General features: G+C 34.4%; 1 protein-coding gene across 6 annotated transcripts in view; it reads left to right on the top strand.

The window, feature by feature from the left end:
* LOC106879192 (trafficking protein particle complex subunit 13) overlaps nucleotides 1-17,280 on the top strand; it is a 274,417-nt gene that overhangs the window by 255,624 nt on the left and 1,513 nt on the right. For all 6 annotated transcript variants that reach the window (XM_014928647.3, XM_089356112.1, XM_089356113.1 and 3 more), the window contains 2 exons: nucleotides 12,115-12,245; nucleotides 16,783-16,984. In XM_014928647.3, the coding sequence (XP_014784133.1) occupies nucleotides 12,115-12,245; nucleotides 16,783-16,984 (333 nt within the window). The remainder of the gene's footprint in view (nucleotides 1-12,114; nucleotides 12,246-16,782; nucleotides 16,985-17,280) is intronic.

Genomic DNA, 17,280 nt, shown 5'->3' with positions numbered 1-17,280 from the left:
AAACAAGACCTGATGTAGAAAATAGAAATAGAAATCTGTCTTGCTATTTGCATTTACTCTATATCTTGAAACAAAGAGAATACGAGTAGGTAAAAATAATTAACAGTGTCAAGAGCATTAGCAGTGACCAAAGCACATCACAGATAACAGTGACATCAAACACTAACTCACACATCAACAACAAGGACTCTTGTCTAACATTTTTGCTTTAAACATCAATCTTAAAATATTGTGTAAAAGCAAAAAAAAATCACATTCTATCCAAAATGAACCTAGCTATAGCTTGAAGTAATTTTAAATTAAATAATAAACTTACAAATTACTGAGTCTGATAATACATCATTTACTTAGAATATAATTCTAGAAAACCTATTAACACTACAATTATCGCTTTTCTCCCCGCAAAACCAGGGTTGTCTAAATTTCAAAGAATTTCATCCGTCTCATACTTAAATGTTCAGTTTGTCATCTTTTGTTTAATAATCACCAAAATCAAGTCAGATGGCCAACTGGCTATAAATAGATCACATATAATAAATGCTGTGTTAATTTTAAAATAATTTTAGGAACTTTTCTCATTATGTAGTGATATTGGTTTAATATGAGGTTAAAAAAAGACCATCATTTATTGAATGGATTACACAGAGAAAAGGAAATGCTATCAGTGCCATTCATTTGTTATGAATTAGAAAAGAATTTCAAAGGAAGCAAATTTTTCATAAGAGACTGAATTTAATTAACATGGATTAATGTATTTAACATGAAAATAATACTTAAAAACCATAACACTTTAAATTTTTTGTAAAAACTAGTTATCACAATTTATAGTAATTATAATTTGCTTTATGAAAAGAACAGACAGGATGTTAATGTTTATGTTATAAAGCTTTATCTTTGAATTTACATTTCATTGCTCAGTTGTTGCACATGACTTTTGCAATATGTGTTTGTAAACTAAAATCATCATGAACTAAAGAGTCTGATACATGTGTGTGTTGGGGAAGGGAGGGGGGGGGGGTATTTGCCCCTTGGCAGGGAAATATGTCATCAGAGGAGAGAGAATCTCTTTTCAGACAATTTTGGAGATCTTGTTTATTTAATTCTTAACTTAGACATCTCTCTCTCTCTCTCTCTCTCTCAAAATAAAATTTATATATTTAATCCCTAACTGTGAGTCCCAGTACATAGATTAGCTACTCATAGGCTTGTTTGGAACTACTTGTGCTGTTCCTAACAAACCTAAAACTGTGATGTTTACTACCAAGGATTCTTCAGGCAAAATGCAAAGATCTTGTTGGATTCAGTTATAAATTAAATGCGCTAACATTCAGATTTATGACTTTGAGTGGCTTGACCACATAGGTATGTGTGCCTGTGTCTATGTTTGTATGTGTTTATTGCTGTCTGCTTATGTCCTGTAATTTAGCAGTGTGATAAATATATATTGCTAAATTAAGTACCAGACTTTTTAAAAAGTAGGTACTGGATTTATTATGAATAAGAAAAGAAGTAAAGATGTTCAAGGCAGTATTCCGGCACTCTCTTGAATGGTTACTATTACTTGTTCCAACTTAATGACTGAAACAAGTGAAAGATATATATGTATATGTGTTGGTGTGTATGCACATGTATCATCATCATTGTCATCATCATTTCAACACCCACTTTCCCATGCTTGCATGGGTCAGACAGAATTTGCTGATGCAGTCTTTCTATGGCTGGATGCCCTTCCTGTCACCAACATTCACTTGCTTCCAAGTAAGGTAACATTTCTTCATGGCCAGACACATTTTCATGGAAGATTGGAAGCAAAAGTCACTGCTTGCATGACAACTATCACATGATGTCAATTCAAGGAGAGAGTATTACACATGCCCATGCACACATACATTCATATATAGATAGATAGATATCACATGACCAACCAGGCTGCCAGATGTTGTTACACATCGTTGGTCACAATGCGTTTTTGCATTGTTTTAACCTTCAAATGACACCACTCTGCTGGCTAGGTTAGCAGGCTAATATATATATATATATATATATATATATATATATATATAGAGAGAGAGAGAGAGAGAGAGAGAGAGAGAGAGAGAGAGAGATATGTATATATATATATGTATATATATATATATATATATATATATATATATATATATATATATATATATACCTGATGGGCTTCTTTCAGTTTCCATATACCATATCCACTCACAAACCTTTGGTCAGCTCAAGGCTATAGTAGAAAACACTTGCCCAAGGTGCCATGCAGTGGGACTGAACCCAAAACCATGTAGCTGAGAAGCAAACTTCTTACCACACAGCCATGCCTGCTCCTATTATATATGTACACACACACACACACACACACACACAACTGTGAGAGTAAAAATAATGAACAGATTTTCTTTTAAACCTGTTATATTAGAGCCACAACTCTATTCAATTTTAATCTTTTTTTATTATTAAGAGTTTTCATATTTCCTTATTAGTCCTTAATGTTTAGTTTAGAACAATAGCATTTCTAAATCTATTAACCCATAAAAATTTCAAGACTTTGATCAGTCTCATCAGCAGAATGTTTGTGCTCTTTGTAGCAGGCTACAGAGGATCATGGGAACACTTATAGCTAATAAAAATCATCATTATCAGATTTAAAATCAGTAAACACACTTTTACTTAATATCTTCTCAATCATCAGTAATGGACTTCTTTCCCTCTCATGTCAAATAAGTCATCCAACCATACAAAATTTTCTCTTGAGAAATTTTGTCTGACCCATGAAAGCATGGAAAAGTGGATGCTAAAATGATGATGATATATTTATATGGTGGTTGCTCCACCTTCACTGATGATTGTTATCTCTTTATGCTTTCTCATTGCCAATGGCATTTCTGGCTTCCCATCCATGACCTCTCAGATGACTATTCAGTCCTGCTGTAGATATGTATTGTTTAAAGCATAAGTGACAGATGAAAGCTGTAACTTATATGTATGCTTCCAACTGATTAGGCCTGCACACATCACTACCTTTCTATTGACATTGGACTTTCAGTGGATGAAATGACAAATGAGGTCACCATAAAGAACCATCTGTACATCACTGGATTATAGTGACAAACACTTGCACAACACGCATACCACTCTCTGAGCCTCTGTGGTTAGTATCTAGTGACAGGCTGAATCAAGATGACCAGTAGTCATGCGATTTTACATCAGAGTGTCCCTCTCTTATCTGTTGTCATAGCTGGGGTTCCCTCACTCCCATCGGTTTTACTGTGCTTTCTGTCACTAACCAAAGGTATATCTGCATCCCTGCACTCAGATGGATTATTATCATATATGCTAGTTAACCTGTAGTGGGAGCCCTGACAGGTGCTACTACTTCCAGTCAGCATAGACCTGGGAACAATAGCGGCTAAAAGGTAGTTCTACACACACACACACACACACACACACACACACACACACAACATAATTATTAGGTGTAAAAAGCATGACATAAAATCTGACATGGCTATACCTTTTAAATTAGAGTTGCACTCTACACAATGGTCTTCTATCCAGTTTCTGTCACTCCAATTTTATTTACAAGGTATGGGTCTACCCAACACTAGAAAAAGTGGCATCTACTCAAAATGCCATGCAAATGGATTGGACCCAGGACCATATGACTGCAAAGTGAACTTCTTAACCATTTGATTACACACACACACACACACACACACACACAAGTTAGATGAATTATACATTTTCCATAATTCAACTCTGAGATGTATTACTTTGAAACTATTATTTAACAAATTTTACTTTACATACACACACACACACACACACATATACCATCCTGATTATTAAGTAGTATTTTGTTAAAAAAAAAAAGATTATCAAAGGATACTTAAAACACACATGATCAAACTCTAAGCAACATTTTTAGGTTTTTATTCTTTTTAAGATATCCATCCAATTTGGTTATATTTGAAAATTTTTCAGTGAAGACATTAAGATGCTTCGAAGAGAATTGTGTGTTTCAGAGTCTGTTTTAGAACCCACACAGTTTTATAATTAGGACAGGAAGAGATCGATAACTTTCAGCAGCTGTTCTTATGTTTGACTGGTGATTAACTCATATTTTGTCTTGCCAATTCAGATTGCTTCTTTCTTCTAGAGAAACCCCCATGTATTTTATTTATCTTCCAGAGTTACTATAGAAGAAATTTTTGAATGGTTGGTTCTTAATTTCATTGTTTTTGAATTACAGGTGAAATAACTAAGTTGTTAAAGGAATGGACTGCCAGCTCATTTGTGATTTCGTGTCAGGCATTAAATTGCCTCTAGTTTGTAGCAATCTTTATTCTGGCAATGTTACCTATAATGGATCAAGTGTTAAATTGCTTCTAGGCTGTAATACACTTTATTGTAGAGAAATTCTTACCTACAATAGATCACTTCTCTCTAGGTTGCAGTATATTTTATTCTAGCGAGGTTACCTACAATACATCAAGCATTAGATTTCTTTTAGGTTGTTATACTCTTTCTTCTAGAATATAACCAATCAAGCATTAAATTGCCTCTAGTTGTAACACACTCACTTTATTCTGATGAGATTATGTACAATGGGCTAATGTTTTATACAGAGGAAGATTCATCTTTTGTCCACTAAATAATACAGAAACTGCAATGAAATGCCAGCCACGTGGAAGGATTGACTTTTTTGGCTTGTTTGTTATTGTATTTTTAATGTTATTATAGGTAATCAATTTGTTTCTTTACAACTTAGACTTAAGAGTTGAGAATTTAGAAAGCATTTAAGTAAGGCTATTGGAAATAACTCTATCGAAGTACATAAATCAATGATGGCCTTAATGTTGTTCAATAAGTAATCAATTTGAAGTAAGCTAATTAACTATTTATTAGTAATTGCTATGGTCAATTCACATTATACGTTTAATCTGTAGTCAGTTGTCCAGGCTGACCAGTTCTGTGAACTATGCCACAACTACTTGATTTACATAACATTGGGTCAATAACCATTAGACTTGTGTGGTTAACAAATAAAGTTGAGGATCTAGTTTTTTATTGATATCATTTGGGATTATTGTTTGTTAGGTTTTTTTGTTTGTTTTGTTTCTTGGAGATTTTTTTTTTTTTCTTATCCATCTAGTAATTTAATCCTACAACCATTAACTAGATCCTATACCTATATTTTCTCAGCAAATATTATCATTAATTGAAATTATACGGTCAACAGGGCCTGCTGTGTAGTCTACATTAGAATAATATTTTCTTAATTGTAACCAAAACATATCACTGAAATCAATATTGGCATGTCTATAATTATACTTGGAGGCTGTATATAAAAATGTCAGACTTTTACATATTATAGCCTGGTTTCCATTGAGGAAATGGCTGCAAACCTAATCTTGCCATGGCAAATTAAAGTATAGCATCTGCTCTTTTACACTGGTATTATGAATGCTTCCTGTGTGATCTGGGATAATTAGCAACATTCCATTAATATTACAGGATCGGGGATAAAGATAAAAGGAGTATAATTTTTCACTTGTGTATTCAAATCTGCTTATTATCATGCATTGGTAAAGTTCTCCATATCAGGAATCTTAACATAGCTTAATTGATTAAATATCGGATTTCTGAACAGTATATTCCAATTCAATCTTATTCAGTTTTCTTATTATGTTGCTTCACATGTGGAAACATGCATGTGAATGCACAAGTAAATGGCCCTCTCAGTAATCTCAACAATAAGTATTGCAGTTGTTTGAACAATAAAACTCCTCATCAGTTGTATTACAATATTAGTGGCTGGCTATTCCATAAACACTTAGACTATTTAACGTAACCTGTAGGTAGAATCAGTCTATGACAAAGCCAAACCTTTGAATTATAAATAGTCATCTTGTAGATTTCCATATGGTTTCCACCAACCCAATTTTACTCCCAAAACCTCTAGTAGAAGGTGTGTACCCAAAGTGCACATAGTGGAATAACTTGAATTCAGAACATATACATGTGTTGTATGTATATATGTACGTGTATACACGCACACACACACACACACACACACGCTCACCTTTCTCTCTCCATACATGCATAGTCTAAAATAAATGTTTTCTTGTTGGATCCTTCCTTTTTTTACTTACAAAAACTTCTAACTTGAAATAATAATAATAATAATAATAATAATGATGAAATTATTGTGTATAGTGTTCAGATGCACTACAACTCATCAAAGGTGTATGTACAGTACATAGAATTATGTTCAAAAGTCAGGAAAGCGAACAGTGTAAGAGCCATGATATACATGTGTGCATGCATATGGAGGTGAGGATTTCAGATGTAGTGTTGGCAAATTTCAGGAAGCATGGAGGTTTTAAAGGATGCAATGGCCCGGCAGCTAACAACTGATGCAGGTAGTTTAGTGTGAATAGTTCCGATTTCCATATGGTAGACCGCATAACTTATTTAATGTGCCTTAACCTTTTAGCACTTAAACTGACCATATCTGACCCAAATTTACTACTTGTTTCATGTTCAAATCAGAAAGATCTGGCCTCTCACACCTTCCCTACAATGTCATTCTAAAAATAAACAATCACATCATCAAAATCTGGAAGCTATGAGATGGTATATGATTAATTCAAAACAATGTGAAAAAAATAAACATTACATTTGGCAGAGTAATTTGAATGTCAAACAGTTAAATAAAAGGTAGACCAAAATGTTTTGGATCAATTTAACCCTTTAGCATTCAGATTTCTGTGTCAAATCTTCTGCTTATTTATTCACATTGTTTTGAATTATTTATGTTATCTCATAGCTTTGAGATTTCGATGATGAAATTGTTTTATTCTTAGAATGACATTGTAGGGTCGGTGTGAGAGGCAGAATCTGGATGGTTTGAACATAAAAACAGGTGGAGTATTTGGGCAGGATATGGCCAGTTTAAATGCTAAAGGGTTAAACATTGTAATCTTAGGGACTAGTAACCCAACAAATTAGTCAACAGCCAAGCAATGTTTCTTTTTTTGCTGAGACACAGATTTTCTTTGTTACTCTCGTTGTTAAGAATGCCATACACCAGTTATTGACTCATTGGAAACCAGTAACCTGTGATGCTGCAGCTCACAGATTGCTATATCAAATAGATAAAACTGTGCAAACTAACATAGAATTATTTGAAAATTCCTTGGAATATTAGAATGTTTTAATTACTAATTTACAAATAATAAAACATAATTATTATTACTTTTGAGGACATAAAAACAATAATGCTAATGATAATAGCGGTGGTGTGGTGTTGGCAGTGGTTGTGGCAGCTGTAGCGTTACCACCACCACCATCATCATCCTCGTTGTTGTCATCATCATCAGTGTTGTCGTCATCATCGTCATCATCATCATCATCTTTGCCACCACCTTTACTTTGAGTTTCATTTGATTGATTAAATGGCTTCAATACAATGTAGAATTGATAATAATGTAATATCTAACTCAATAAAGATTAAAGTCATTCGAAAGAATCTTTTATTTATTTATTTTTTTTACTCGTTTGTTTTTGTTTTTCAATTTATTCTTAAATGTGTTGTAAAGAAAACAAAAACAGAATCTCCATTATCTAGAGTTTTCTGAACACAATGTTCAATTAGACCTTTGTTCTTTGTTCATTTTTCCATCTTAATATCGTTGATGGATTGTTTCTCAAATGATGTTCCTACTTCAACCGTGGCAGTTCTAACATTGCACATCATTCGTTTTTGCCTCACTCAACATCAACATTGCCTTTCACCAAGATCAATAGCAAATATACTAACAATCCATGCTATCCCACAAACCTCGTTTCTCAAATAATAGTTACATGCATCAAGGAGAAAAGTATATTTCCAGAACTGCTTCATAGTTATTTAATTTGAAAGTCTTTTGCTTAATTCAATGTTTCACAAGATGCATTTTCTCGAGAAGACATTGTTTCATTAAACAAAAAATAATCAAGACTCAGTTAAAACTAGATTATTTGTATTCTAGTTCTCTTGAAAATACTGTAAATTTTTGTTTGTTTATTTATCTGCTTACATAGCTTTACTTAGAATAGTTTTTAGAATACCTTTATTCACTTTGTTGTTAATAAGCTTGGATCTATTCATTTTTATCAAATGGAATGGAATATCTGATATCTGATATTGAAAAGGTTTTGATATTTTTATTTGTGACTTTGAACTATAATTTTTTTTTTTTTTTTCTGTTTACGATATCTTAATATCAATTTTTGTAAATTTGAAACCTGGATAAATTACCACAAACACAACAGGTCTGTCTTCAATAATGATTACATATATTAACCTTTTTGTTATCATATTTCTATTGAAATACAATAGATTTGTTTCAACTAATTCTGAAAATAATGAAGAAGTCAGTAAAATAGCTTTGTTCTTATTAAGCTGATGTTTGCAACATAAATTAACTGGAAATTTTGATGGAAGATTTTAATTTAGAACAGGAAAAGTGTTATAGAACCAGGAGTGATCTCAGGCATTTGATATCAAGAGGGTTAATGGTGTTTCAACTCTATATCTTTTAAATAAATTCAAAATATCTACATGACACCAGAATCAGAAAAGGAAGCCTTGATTAACATATCTTGTGATAAGTTGTGTTCTTGTTTTCAAACAAATTGTTCTGATTCAAGTATAAAATTTCAAGAAAATAAAACACATTCATTGGAACGATTACTTCTTGTTGGCTCTTTCTAACTATTATTTGGTTCTGGCATGGTTATATGGTTACGGAGTGATGTGGTTTGGAGCTCTGTCATACTGCATGGCACCTTGGGCAAGTGTCTTCTACTATAACTTCAGGTTAACTGATAACTTGTGAATAAAATTGGTTGATAGAAACCCTGAAGATGCCTGTGGTGTATGTGTGTGTGTGGAATTACCATTTAAAGCCATTACCAAGTTTTGATTAAATGTTCTTCTATTCCTTTGTGTTATTCTGAGAGTACATATAATGTCAAGACAAAAGGGACACAAGTTTCTTTCATTTTCCATCTACCAAATCCACTCACAAGGTTTTTGTTGACCCAGAACTATAGTAAAAGACACTTGCCAAAGGCACCACATGCAATGAGACTGAATTTGAAACTATATGGTTGGGAAGGAACGTTTTTAAACCAGATTTGACTAATAAAATATCGAACTAAATCTAGGGCTTGTTCAGACATCTGCAGAATTGAATTCTGCTAAATGAATAAAGGTAGAATTAGTGTGCACTTTTAAAGTTGCAGTCTTGCGATAAAAGTTTCATATAGTTTTAATAATGATACATAGTATTACTAGGGCCTTGAAAGAGTAAATATTTGATGGCATAGGAAACAGTTAACTACAAAGGTGTTAAAGGACTTTTATGTGCAGTTTTTCCTAATGTAAAAATAGTGAGTGTATGGTTGGCGGCAACATCAGTTTTGGATTGTAATCAAAAGTGTGATTGTCTCTCATTTGCTTGAAACTCATCCCCACCTCTACCCTGCTCCTCTTCTGCTCCATCAACTATTATTTTTATTGAAATCAACACCTCTTTCCATACTTCTTTTGTATACACTAATGTTGATCTCTTGGAACATATGCCTTCACTAATTTAGATTTCTTGTATCTCTCAAAGAATATGTGTCTGCCTGTCATGTCTCTGTAGGAGATAACATACACACGCACACACAAACACACACATATAAGTTCCCCTTTTTCGCACTTTCCAGTAAACAATGTTAGGTCCCATTCTAGTTATTTATACATAATTACATCTTGTACGTGCTCCAGGTGTTAAAGTCATTTTTTTTTACTGCATTTTCTCTCTGCTTTAAACATAACTATCATAGATTCTGAAGAAAAGAAAAAGTAATAGCAAGTTATAATAACTCCTATAATCTATACAGGCTATAAAATCTTAACACTTTTATGACATTTACCAAGAGCAATGACTTCATAAGGGATGGTTATTCAATCTAGGAGGGAAAACAGATTCCATTTGCTTGAAAATATATATATATATATAATCAGAAAATATATCACACATGCCTGTCATCATCAACTTCATTCTCATTACAACAACAACAACAATAATAATAATAATAGTTTCAGTTCTTCCTTCTATATTTTTGTAATTTTTTGTTTCTGTCAGTGCCAACATTCACACACTAAGGAGTGTTGCACAGCTGGAGTGAGCAGAAGGTAAAATAATTAATGAATTTAACTATCCAACATTTTTTCTCTCCAGACTCCACAGCTAACTCTAAAGAACTGCCAGTAGCCAATGGCTTTGTGTTGTAAGATAATCCAGTTACTAACATATAGAAATATATAGTAAACAATTGTAAACATTATCCTTAATATTCTTTCCTTATCTAGCAGCAAAATGGGAGAGTTACAGATTTATTATATCTTGTTTCACTTTCATATAAACAATGGTGCTTTTTTTCTTTGTTTTTTTGTTGCTGTTGCTTTAATTTGTTTTGATGGGTTTTTTACATTTTCGTCTTTTCCTTCCTATTTTTTAATGCCTCCCCTCTGAAAGAAGCCCAACCTAGTGCATAGCCATAAAATATGAGTGTTAGCATATCAGAAATGGTTATATCAGATCAATACAGTTTCTATCAGGAAGTGGAGCAAACCTAAGCTGAGTGTTTATATTGAAGTTCCCCCTGCCCTATATCTTCATCCAATCACTGTGAACCATCTAACCATTTGCTGAAATCCATCAACAAAATCTCTCTCCTCTCTCTCATTTATTTTCTTTTTTTTTGTGATATTGTCAGATATTAGAGGCAGGTGAATTATCAGGGCCTTATTCGGAACACAGTGCTGCAGTTTGGCTGGAGTGTTATTCAGACTGAACAATAATACACAACTGGTTTTTACCCATGTTATTTCACTCTATGAATAAAGAAAAATTATCTTTAATGAAGCTTTCCATTCTCAAACAACAAATAAAAAAACAATCAAGCAAATGAACCATGACTTTTCACAAAAATAACCAGAACATTGGCCATTGTAACTCTTCATTATATCACCTGTTGTTTAATTGAAAGTGAAACAAGATATAATAAATCTGTAACTCTCCCATTTTGCTGCTAGATAAGGAAAGAATATTAAGGATAATGTTTACAATTGTTTACTATATATTTCTATATGTTAGTAACTGGATTATCTTACAACACAAAGCCATTGGCTACTGGCAGTTCTTTAGAGTTAGCTGTGGAGTCTGGAGAGAAAAAATGTTGGATAGTTAAATTCATTAATTATTTTACCTTCTGCTCACTCCAGCTGTGCAACACTCCCTAGTGTGTGAATGTTGGCACTGACCAATAAAAAATGTGCTATAAAGTAATAATTTTACTATTGCTAATTACACAGAAGCACATGGACAGTGATTATAATATTAAATGAAAATCAAACCTTACTATTGTGAAGGTAGCATTGATCTGTTTGAACATTTGATCTGGTTGATAGGAGGAACACACATAAATCAAATCAATCTATATTCACACTGTATGTCTGTTGAAATTATTTTTGTAAAAATTTATACTTTGCTAAATTAGAATGGCAAACAATAATATTGTTTCTATTATTTTACATGCACACACCACAAGTGATCTGTTGAAAATCCTTTAAATTTTAAGAAGACAGTTTTCTGCAGAAATTCTCTCTTAGTTCTTTATTGCCTACAGGGGACTAAACATAGAGGGGACAAACAAGGACAGAAAACGGGATTAAGTCAATTACATCGACCCTGGTGCATAACTGGTACTTATTTAATAGACCCCAAAAGGATGAAAGGCATAGCCGACCTCGGCAGAATTTGAACTCAGAACATAACAGCAGTGAAATACCACTAAGCATTTCAGCCGGTGTGCTAACGATTCTGCCAGCTCTCTAAACAGATAATTAAACAGATAATTAAAATGAAATTCTCATTTTACATTCTTTATCTTTACTGTCAATATTGTCTTTTCCTTTATGTTTTTATTTGTTATCTAATCAAAATCTTATTCAAATAATTTTTTTTTTGTATTTGTCTTTTTTTTTTTTTTTTTTTACAGTCAGATGAAGTTTACTTAGAAGCACAGATCCAGAATATTACCCCAGGTCCAATATTCATGGACCATGTCAGTTTAGAGCCATCAGTTTCTTATTCAGTCACCAAAATGAATGACATAGATGAGGATGATAAGTAAGTAGACCACAAATAATGCCTCTTGTAGCTTCTTTTTTTGTTTCAGATATGTAAGTTATGCGCTTCGACTGGCTTCAAGTTTCCTGGTTAATGCAGTAAGGCACAGAGAGTCTTGGGAGTAATTTTAAAACTGATAAAACCCTCAACTCTGGATTTCAAAGTATATAATGATAAATCCTTGTAGATTTCATGAAATTATATATTTTTTACATTTAATGTATCTGTGTGTTTGATTTAGGCTTGTATTCTGCTATTAGTAATGCTTCCATAGTCATATGTATATATATATATATATATATATATATATATATATATATATCATCATCATCATCATCATCGTTTAACGTCCGCTTTCCATGCTAGCATGGGTTGGACGATTTGACTGAGGACTGGTGAAACCGGATGGCAACACCAGGCTCCAATCTAATTTGGCAGAGTTTCTACAGCTGGATGCCCTTCCTAACGCCAACCACTCAGAGAGTGTAGTGGGTGCTTTTACGTGTCACCCGCACGAAAACGGCCACGCTCGAAATGGTGTCTTTTATGTGCCACCCGCACAAGCCAGTCCAGGGGCACTGGCAATGATCTCGCTCGAAAATCCTACGGGAGCCAGTCAGGCGGTACTGGCAACGGCCACGCTCAAAATGGTGCATCTCATGTGCCACCCGCACAAGAACCAGTCCAGGGGCACTGGCAACGATCTTACTTGGCTTGCCGGGTCTTCTCACGCACAGCACATTTCCAAAGGTCTCGGTCAGTAGTCATCGCCTCGGTGAGGCCCAATGTACGAAGGTCTTGCCTCACCACCTCAGCCCAGGTCTTCCTGGGCCTACCTCTTCCACGGGTTCCCTCAACTGTTAGGGTGTGGCACTTTTTCACGCAGCTATCATCCATTCTCACCACATGTCCATACCAGCGCAATCATCTCTCTTGCACGCCACAACTGATGCTTCTAATGTTCAGCTTTTCTCTCAAGATACTTACACTCTGACGGGTATTCACATTGACATTACACATCCAACGGAGCATACTGGCTTCATTCCTTGCGAGCTTACGTATGTCCTCAGCAGTTACAGCCCATGTTTCACTGCCATGTAGCATGGCTGTTCATACGCATGCATCATACAGTCTGCCTTTTACTCTGAGTGAGAGTCCCTTTGTCGCCAGCAGGGGTAAGAGCTCTCTAAACTTTGCCCAGGCTATTCTTATTCTAGCAGCTACACTTTCAGCGCACCCACCCCCACTACTATTTGTCTATCTGTCTGTCTATCTATGGCTGTGTTAAGACGTTTGCTTCCCAACCACATAGTTATGGCTTTAGACCCAATGTGTGGCATCTTGGGCAAATGTCTTCTACTATAACCTCAAGTCAATCAAAGCCTTGTGAGTAGATTTAGTGGATGGAAACTGAAAGAAGCCTGTAGTATATATATATATGTATATATGTATGTGAATATATATATGTGTGTGTGTGTGCTCACGCACACTACTGTCTCCTTGCCTTGACATTATGCGATGTTGTAAATAGGTGTCACTCTCATGCAATTGGGGGAATATTCATTTTCAATCTTCCATCAAATCATGTCTGGTCATGGGAAATATAACCTTACTTGGAAACAGGTGAGAGTTGGTCACAGGAAGAGCATCCAACCAAAGAAAATCCATTTCAGAAACTACTATCCAACTCATGCAAGCATAGAAAAGAGGACATTAAAACACTGCTGCTGCTGTGAGATATATATATACGAGGAGGTACTGAAAAGTTCTTGGCTTTAAAGGTATCACAAAAAAACCTTGTTGGAGGCCCAACCATCCTAGTTTTTTTTACAGGGCTTAGAAAACTGAAGGATTGCTGCAATATGTGTGTGAATCTGAAAGAGGAATATGTTGAATAAAATCATAATTAACTGATCCTCTTGTATTTTCTTTTACTCAAAGCCAGGAAATTTTAGACACCCCATCATGTGTATATATATATAGTATATGTGAATGTGGGTTTTGGTATATTGCATTTTTGTTCATAGAAGTAAAGAGAGTAGTCATAACTTTTCTATGCCATGTCACACTGGTATGGTTGAAGTTAGACTGATGCCCATTAGAAAATGTGTGCAAGGTTTTGTGGAGAGACACAGTTACAAATGACAAAAAGAAGAAATGGTTGAAAAACAGAGTGAGCTTCAGTGGTGCTGATGCACACAGCCAGCTAGTTCAGAAAATTGGAGAAACCATTGTAGTAATGATAGATGAAGAAGAGACAGTGGGGGGTGTTTTGAGTGCTTTGGTGTGCAAGTGGTTGTAATATGCGAATGAATGCCTGTCATTCAGTTGGGTGGCATTTTTTTCCTTTTTGTGTTATCTACAATGTTTATGCATGTAGCAGCTGTTCCTTCCCAGGCATGAGACAGCACTCTAGCGTTGGCTGCACTTGTGCATTCTATAGAGTCAGCAGCTGCTCAGATATGAAGTAATTTCTGGCATTGAAGATGCAGGTTTTGGCTTTGTTATATAGATAGATAATGGAAGCAGGTGTGGCTATGTGGTTTACAAAGTTTACTTCACTATCAAAAGGTTCTGGGTTCGATCTCACTATATTGAACTTCGGACAAATGTCTTCTGTCAAAACTTCAGTTTGAGCAATATCTTGTGATTAGAATTTAGTGGATGGCTGCTTCTTGGTGCTGTTGATGAAGACCTGGTAGTTGTGTCCCCTTTAAACTCATTTAATACCAACATACCTGAGGCTGCCTTACTATTTTAAGATCTAAATTAAAACCTTACATTAAAAATTCATGCTAATTTATATTCCAAAAACAGCTTCGTAATGATGAACACTCTCCTAAATTCATTTTTTTCCCCACTTTGGTTTTGTACCATAACAAAATGGCTGTTGAGATTCTCTAAATACCATTTGATAGTCAAGATCTTTATTATTAGGTTAAGTTAGTATTAACATGTTTAATGCTGGGAGCATTTTTAAATAACTAATTTGAAATAATTGTGTACTGACACCAAAAGTAATAATGCTTTAAATAACAAATGAGGGACAACTCTGGACATATTTTGGAATTATTGTGACCTGATTATTAAAGCATGAACTTTACCATTCTTACTGAAGTAGTAAAGCAATAATATTTAAGTAAATAATGTACAAAATATGGAATATGGAAGCTTATTCTTTGCTGATGAGGCCAGGATAATACTGAAATATGCATTCTCCCATACTTGCCAAATTAAAGCAAATTTATCTCTTGAGTAATTTTTGTCATCTCATAATTATTTTTTATAATGCTCCCAGTGGCAAATGTGTTAACACTAACTTAACTGCTGTTTATCATGCAGTTTCTTTCATTGTATGGCTTTGTTAATTCCTACTTGGTGATTGCACAGTTATTGTCATCAAGACTCTGAAGTTGATAATCCTAGTTAAGAGCTGCTAGCTTCTACTAACATATAATCTGTAGTCATTCTACCACTCTAACAGATATGTAGCTTTTCTAATTATCCTGTCTCTAACTACCTTGCCAGCACTGCTTTAATCCATGAGATTAATTCTTTCATTCAGTTATTATATTTGACTTGTCAGATAAACTTGTTCGTTTTTTTTCTTTGTTTTTTTTTATTTTAATGTTTTCCAATGTTATTTGAATTAACACCAAAAATATTTCTATCTACAAATTTTATCATTTTTGAAATTTGCATAAATTGTACCTCTTCAGACATATAATGATGATGGAGCGTCAAATCGGAAAGAAACAAATCAAGTTTATTTGATAACCCAACATAGGCAGAGGCATGACTGAGTGGTAAGAAGTTTGCTTCCCAGCCACATGGTTCGGAGTTTAGTCCCACTGCATAGCACCTTTGGCAAGCAGCTTCTACTTGCCCCAGGCCAACCATAGCCTTGTGACTGGAAGAAGCCCATTGTGTGTGATTTTTTCCCCCCCATCACCATTTCACAACCGGTGTCGATGTGTTTATGTCTCTGCAACTTAGTAGTTCAGCAAGAGACCAATAGCATAAGTACTAGGCTTTATAAGAAAAAAAAGTTTTGGTGTCAATTCGTTCGACTAAAAATTCTTCATGGCCACAGTCTAATGACTGAAACTAATAAAAGATATGTAGGTGTAGGCAGGTCTCTTCCCAAGCAGTATCTTGAGCTTCTGCTATAGCCCTGCCCTGAATGGAATTGGTAGACAGAAAATTCTCATGTTTCAAGTAACATTTATTAAGTCAGTATATTTTCAAGAGATGTAGATTGAAATATAAAGTATTTGATTGACACTTTGATCAGTATCTATCAACCACCCTGAACAATACGAGGGCTGTATGAAAAGTTTTGAGCCTTGAAGTCTTGTACCTTCTTCAGAAGTCTTGTAACATGTTTTGTTTTTTTGAGGCTCAAGACTTCTCATACACCCCTCGTAAATGTCATTTTCCAGCTATGGGGAATTGACATTAATAATAATAATACTCCATGCTTCGAAAACCACTGAATCTCTTATTAAACTTGTTTTTGTATCTTTTTATTTCTCAGGGTTTATCCAGTGTTTGGTAAAGTCAACTACCTCAATTCCCTTGATACTAGACAATATTTGTACTGCTTAACTCCGAAACCAGAAGCCTATCTTGAAAGTAAGGTTTTAAAGGGTGTAACTAACATTGGCAAACTGGACATCACCTGGCGCACAAATATGGGTGAGAGAGGCCGACTACAGACCAGTCAGCTGCAAAGAGTGGTATGTTGAATCTTTATTTGTAGAATATATCAGGTCATTGCTTTAGGATTTGATGGAGGTAAATTGCAACATGTTTCAAATGATAAAACTATTCTAAGATTCTTGTCCCTCACAGTTCAGTGTTTTAGACGAAGTTATAAAATTGCTTTGAAGTCTGTGTTCTACTGTTGTTACGAAATATAGCTTCAGTAATTTATAAAGTATCTTTACTGTAAATAAGAAAAAGCAAGCAGGGAGGATGATGGTTAGGAAGTTTGCTTTGCAACCACATGGTTTAGGGTCCAGTCCTGCTATAC

This window comes from Octopus bimaculoides, chromosome 8 (genome assembly GCF_046866305.1).
Source record: "Octopus bimaculoides isolate indiv1 chromosome 8, ASM4686630v1, whole genome shotgun sequence".
Lineage (NCBI taxonomy): Eukaryota > Metazoa > Mollusca > Cephalopoda > Octopoda > Octopodidae > Octopus > Octopus bimaculoides.
This window is presented reverse-complemented; position numbering and strand designations above follow the sequence as displayed.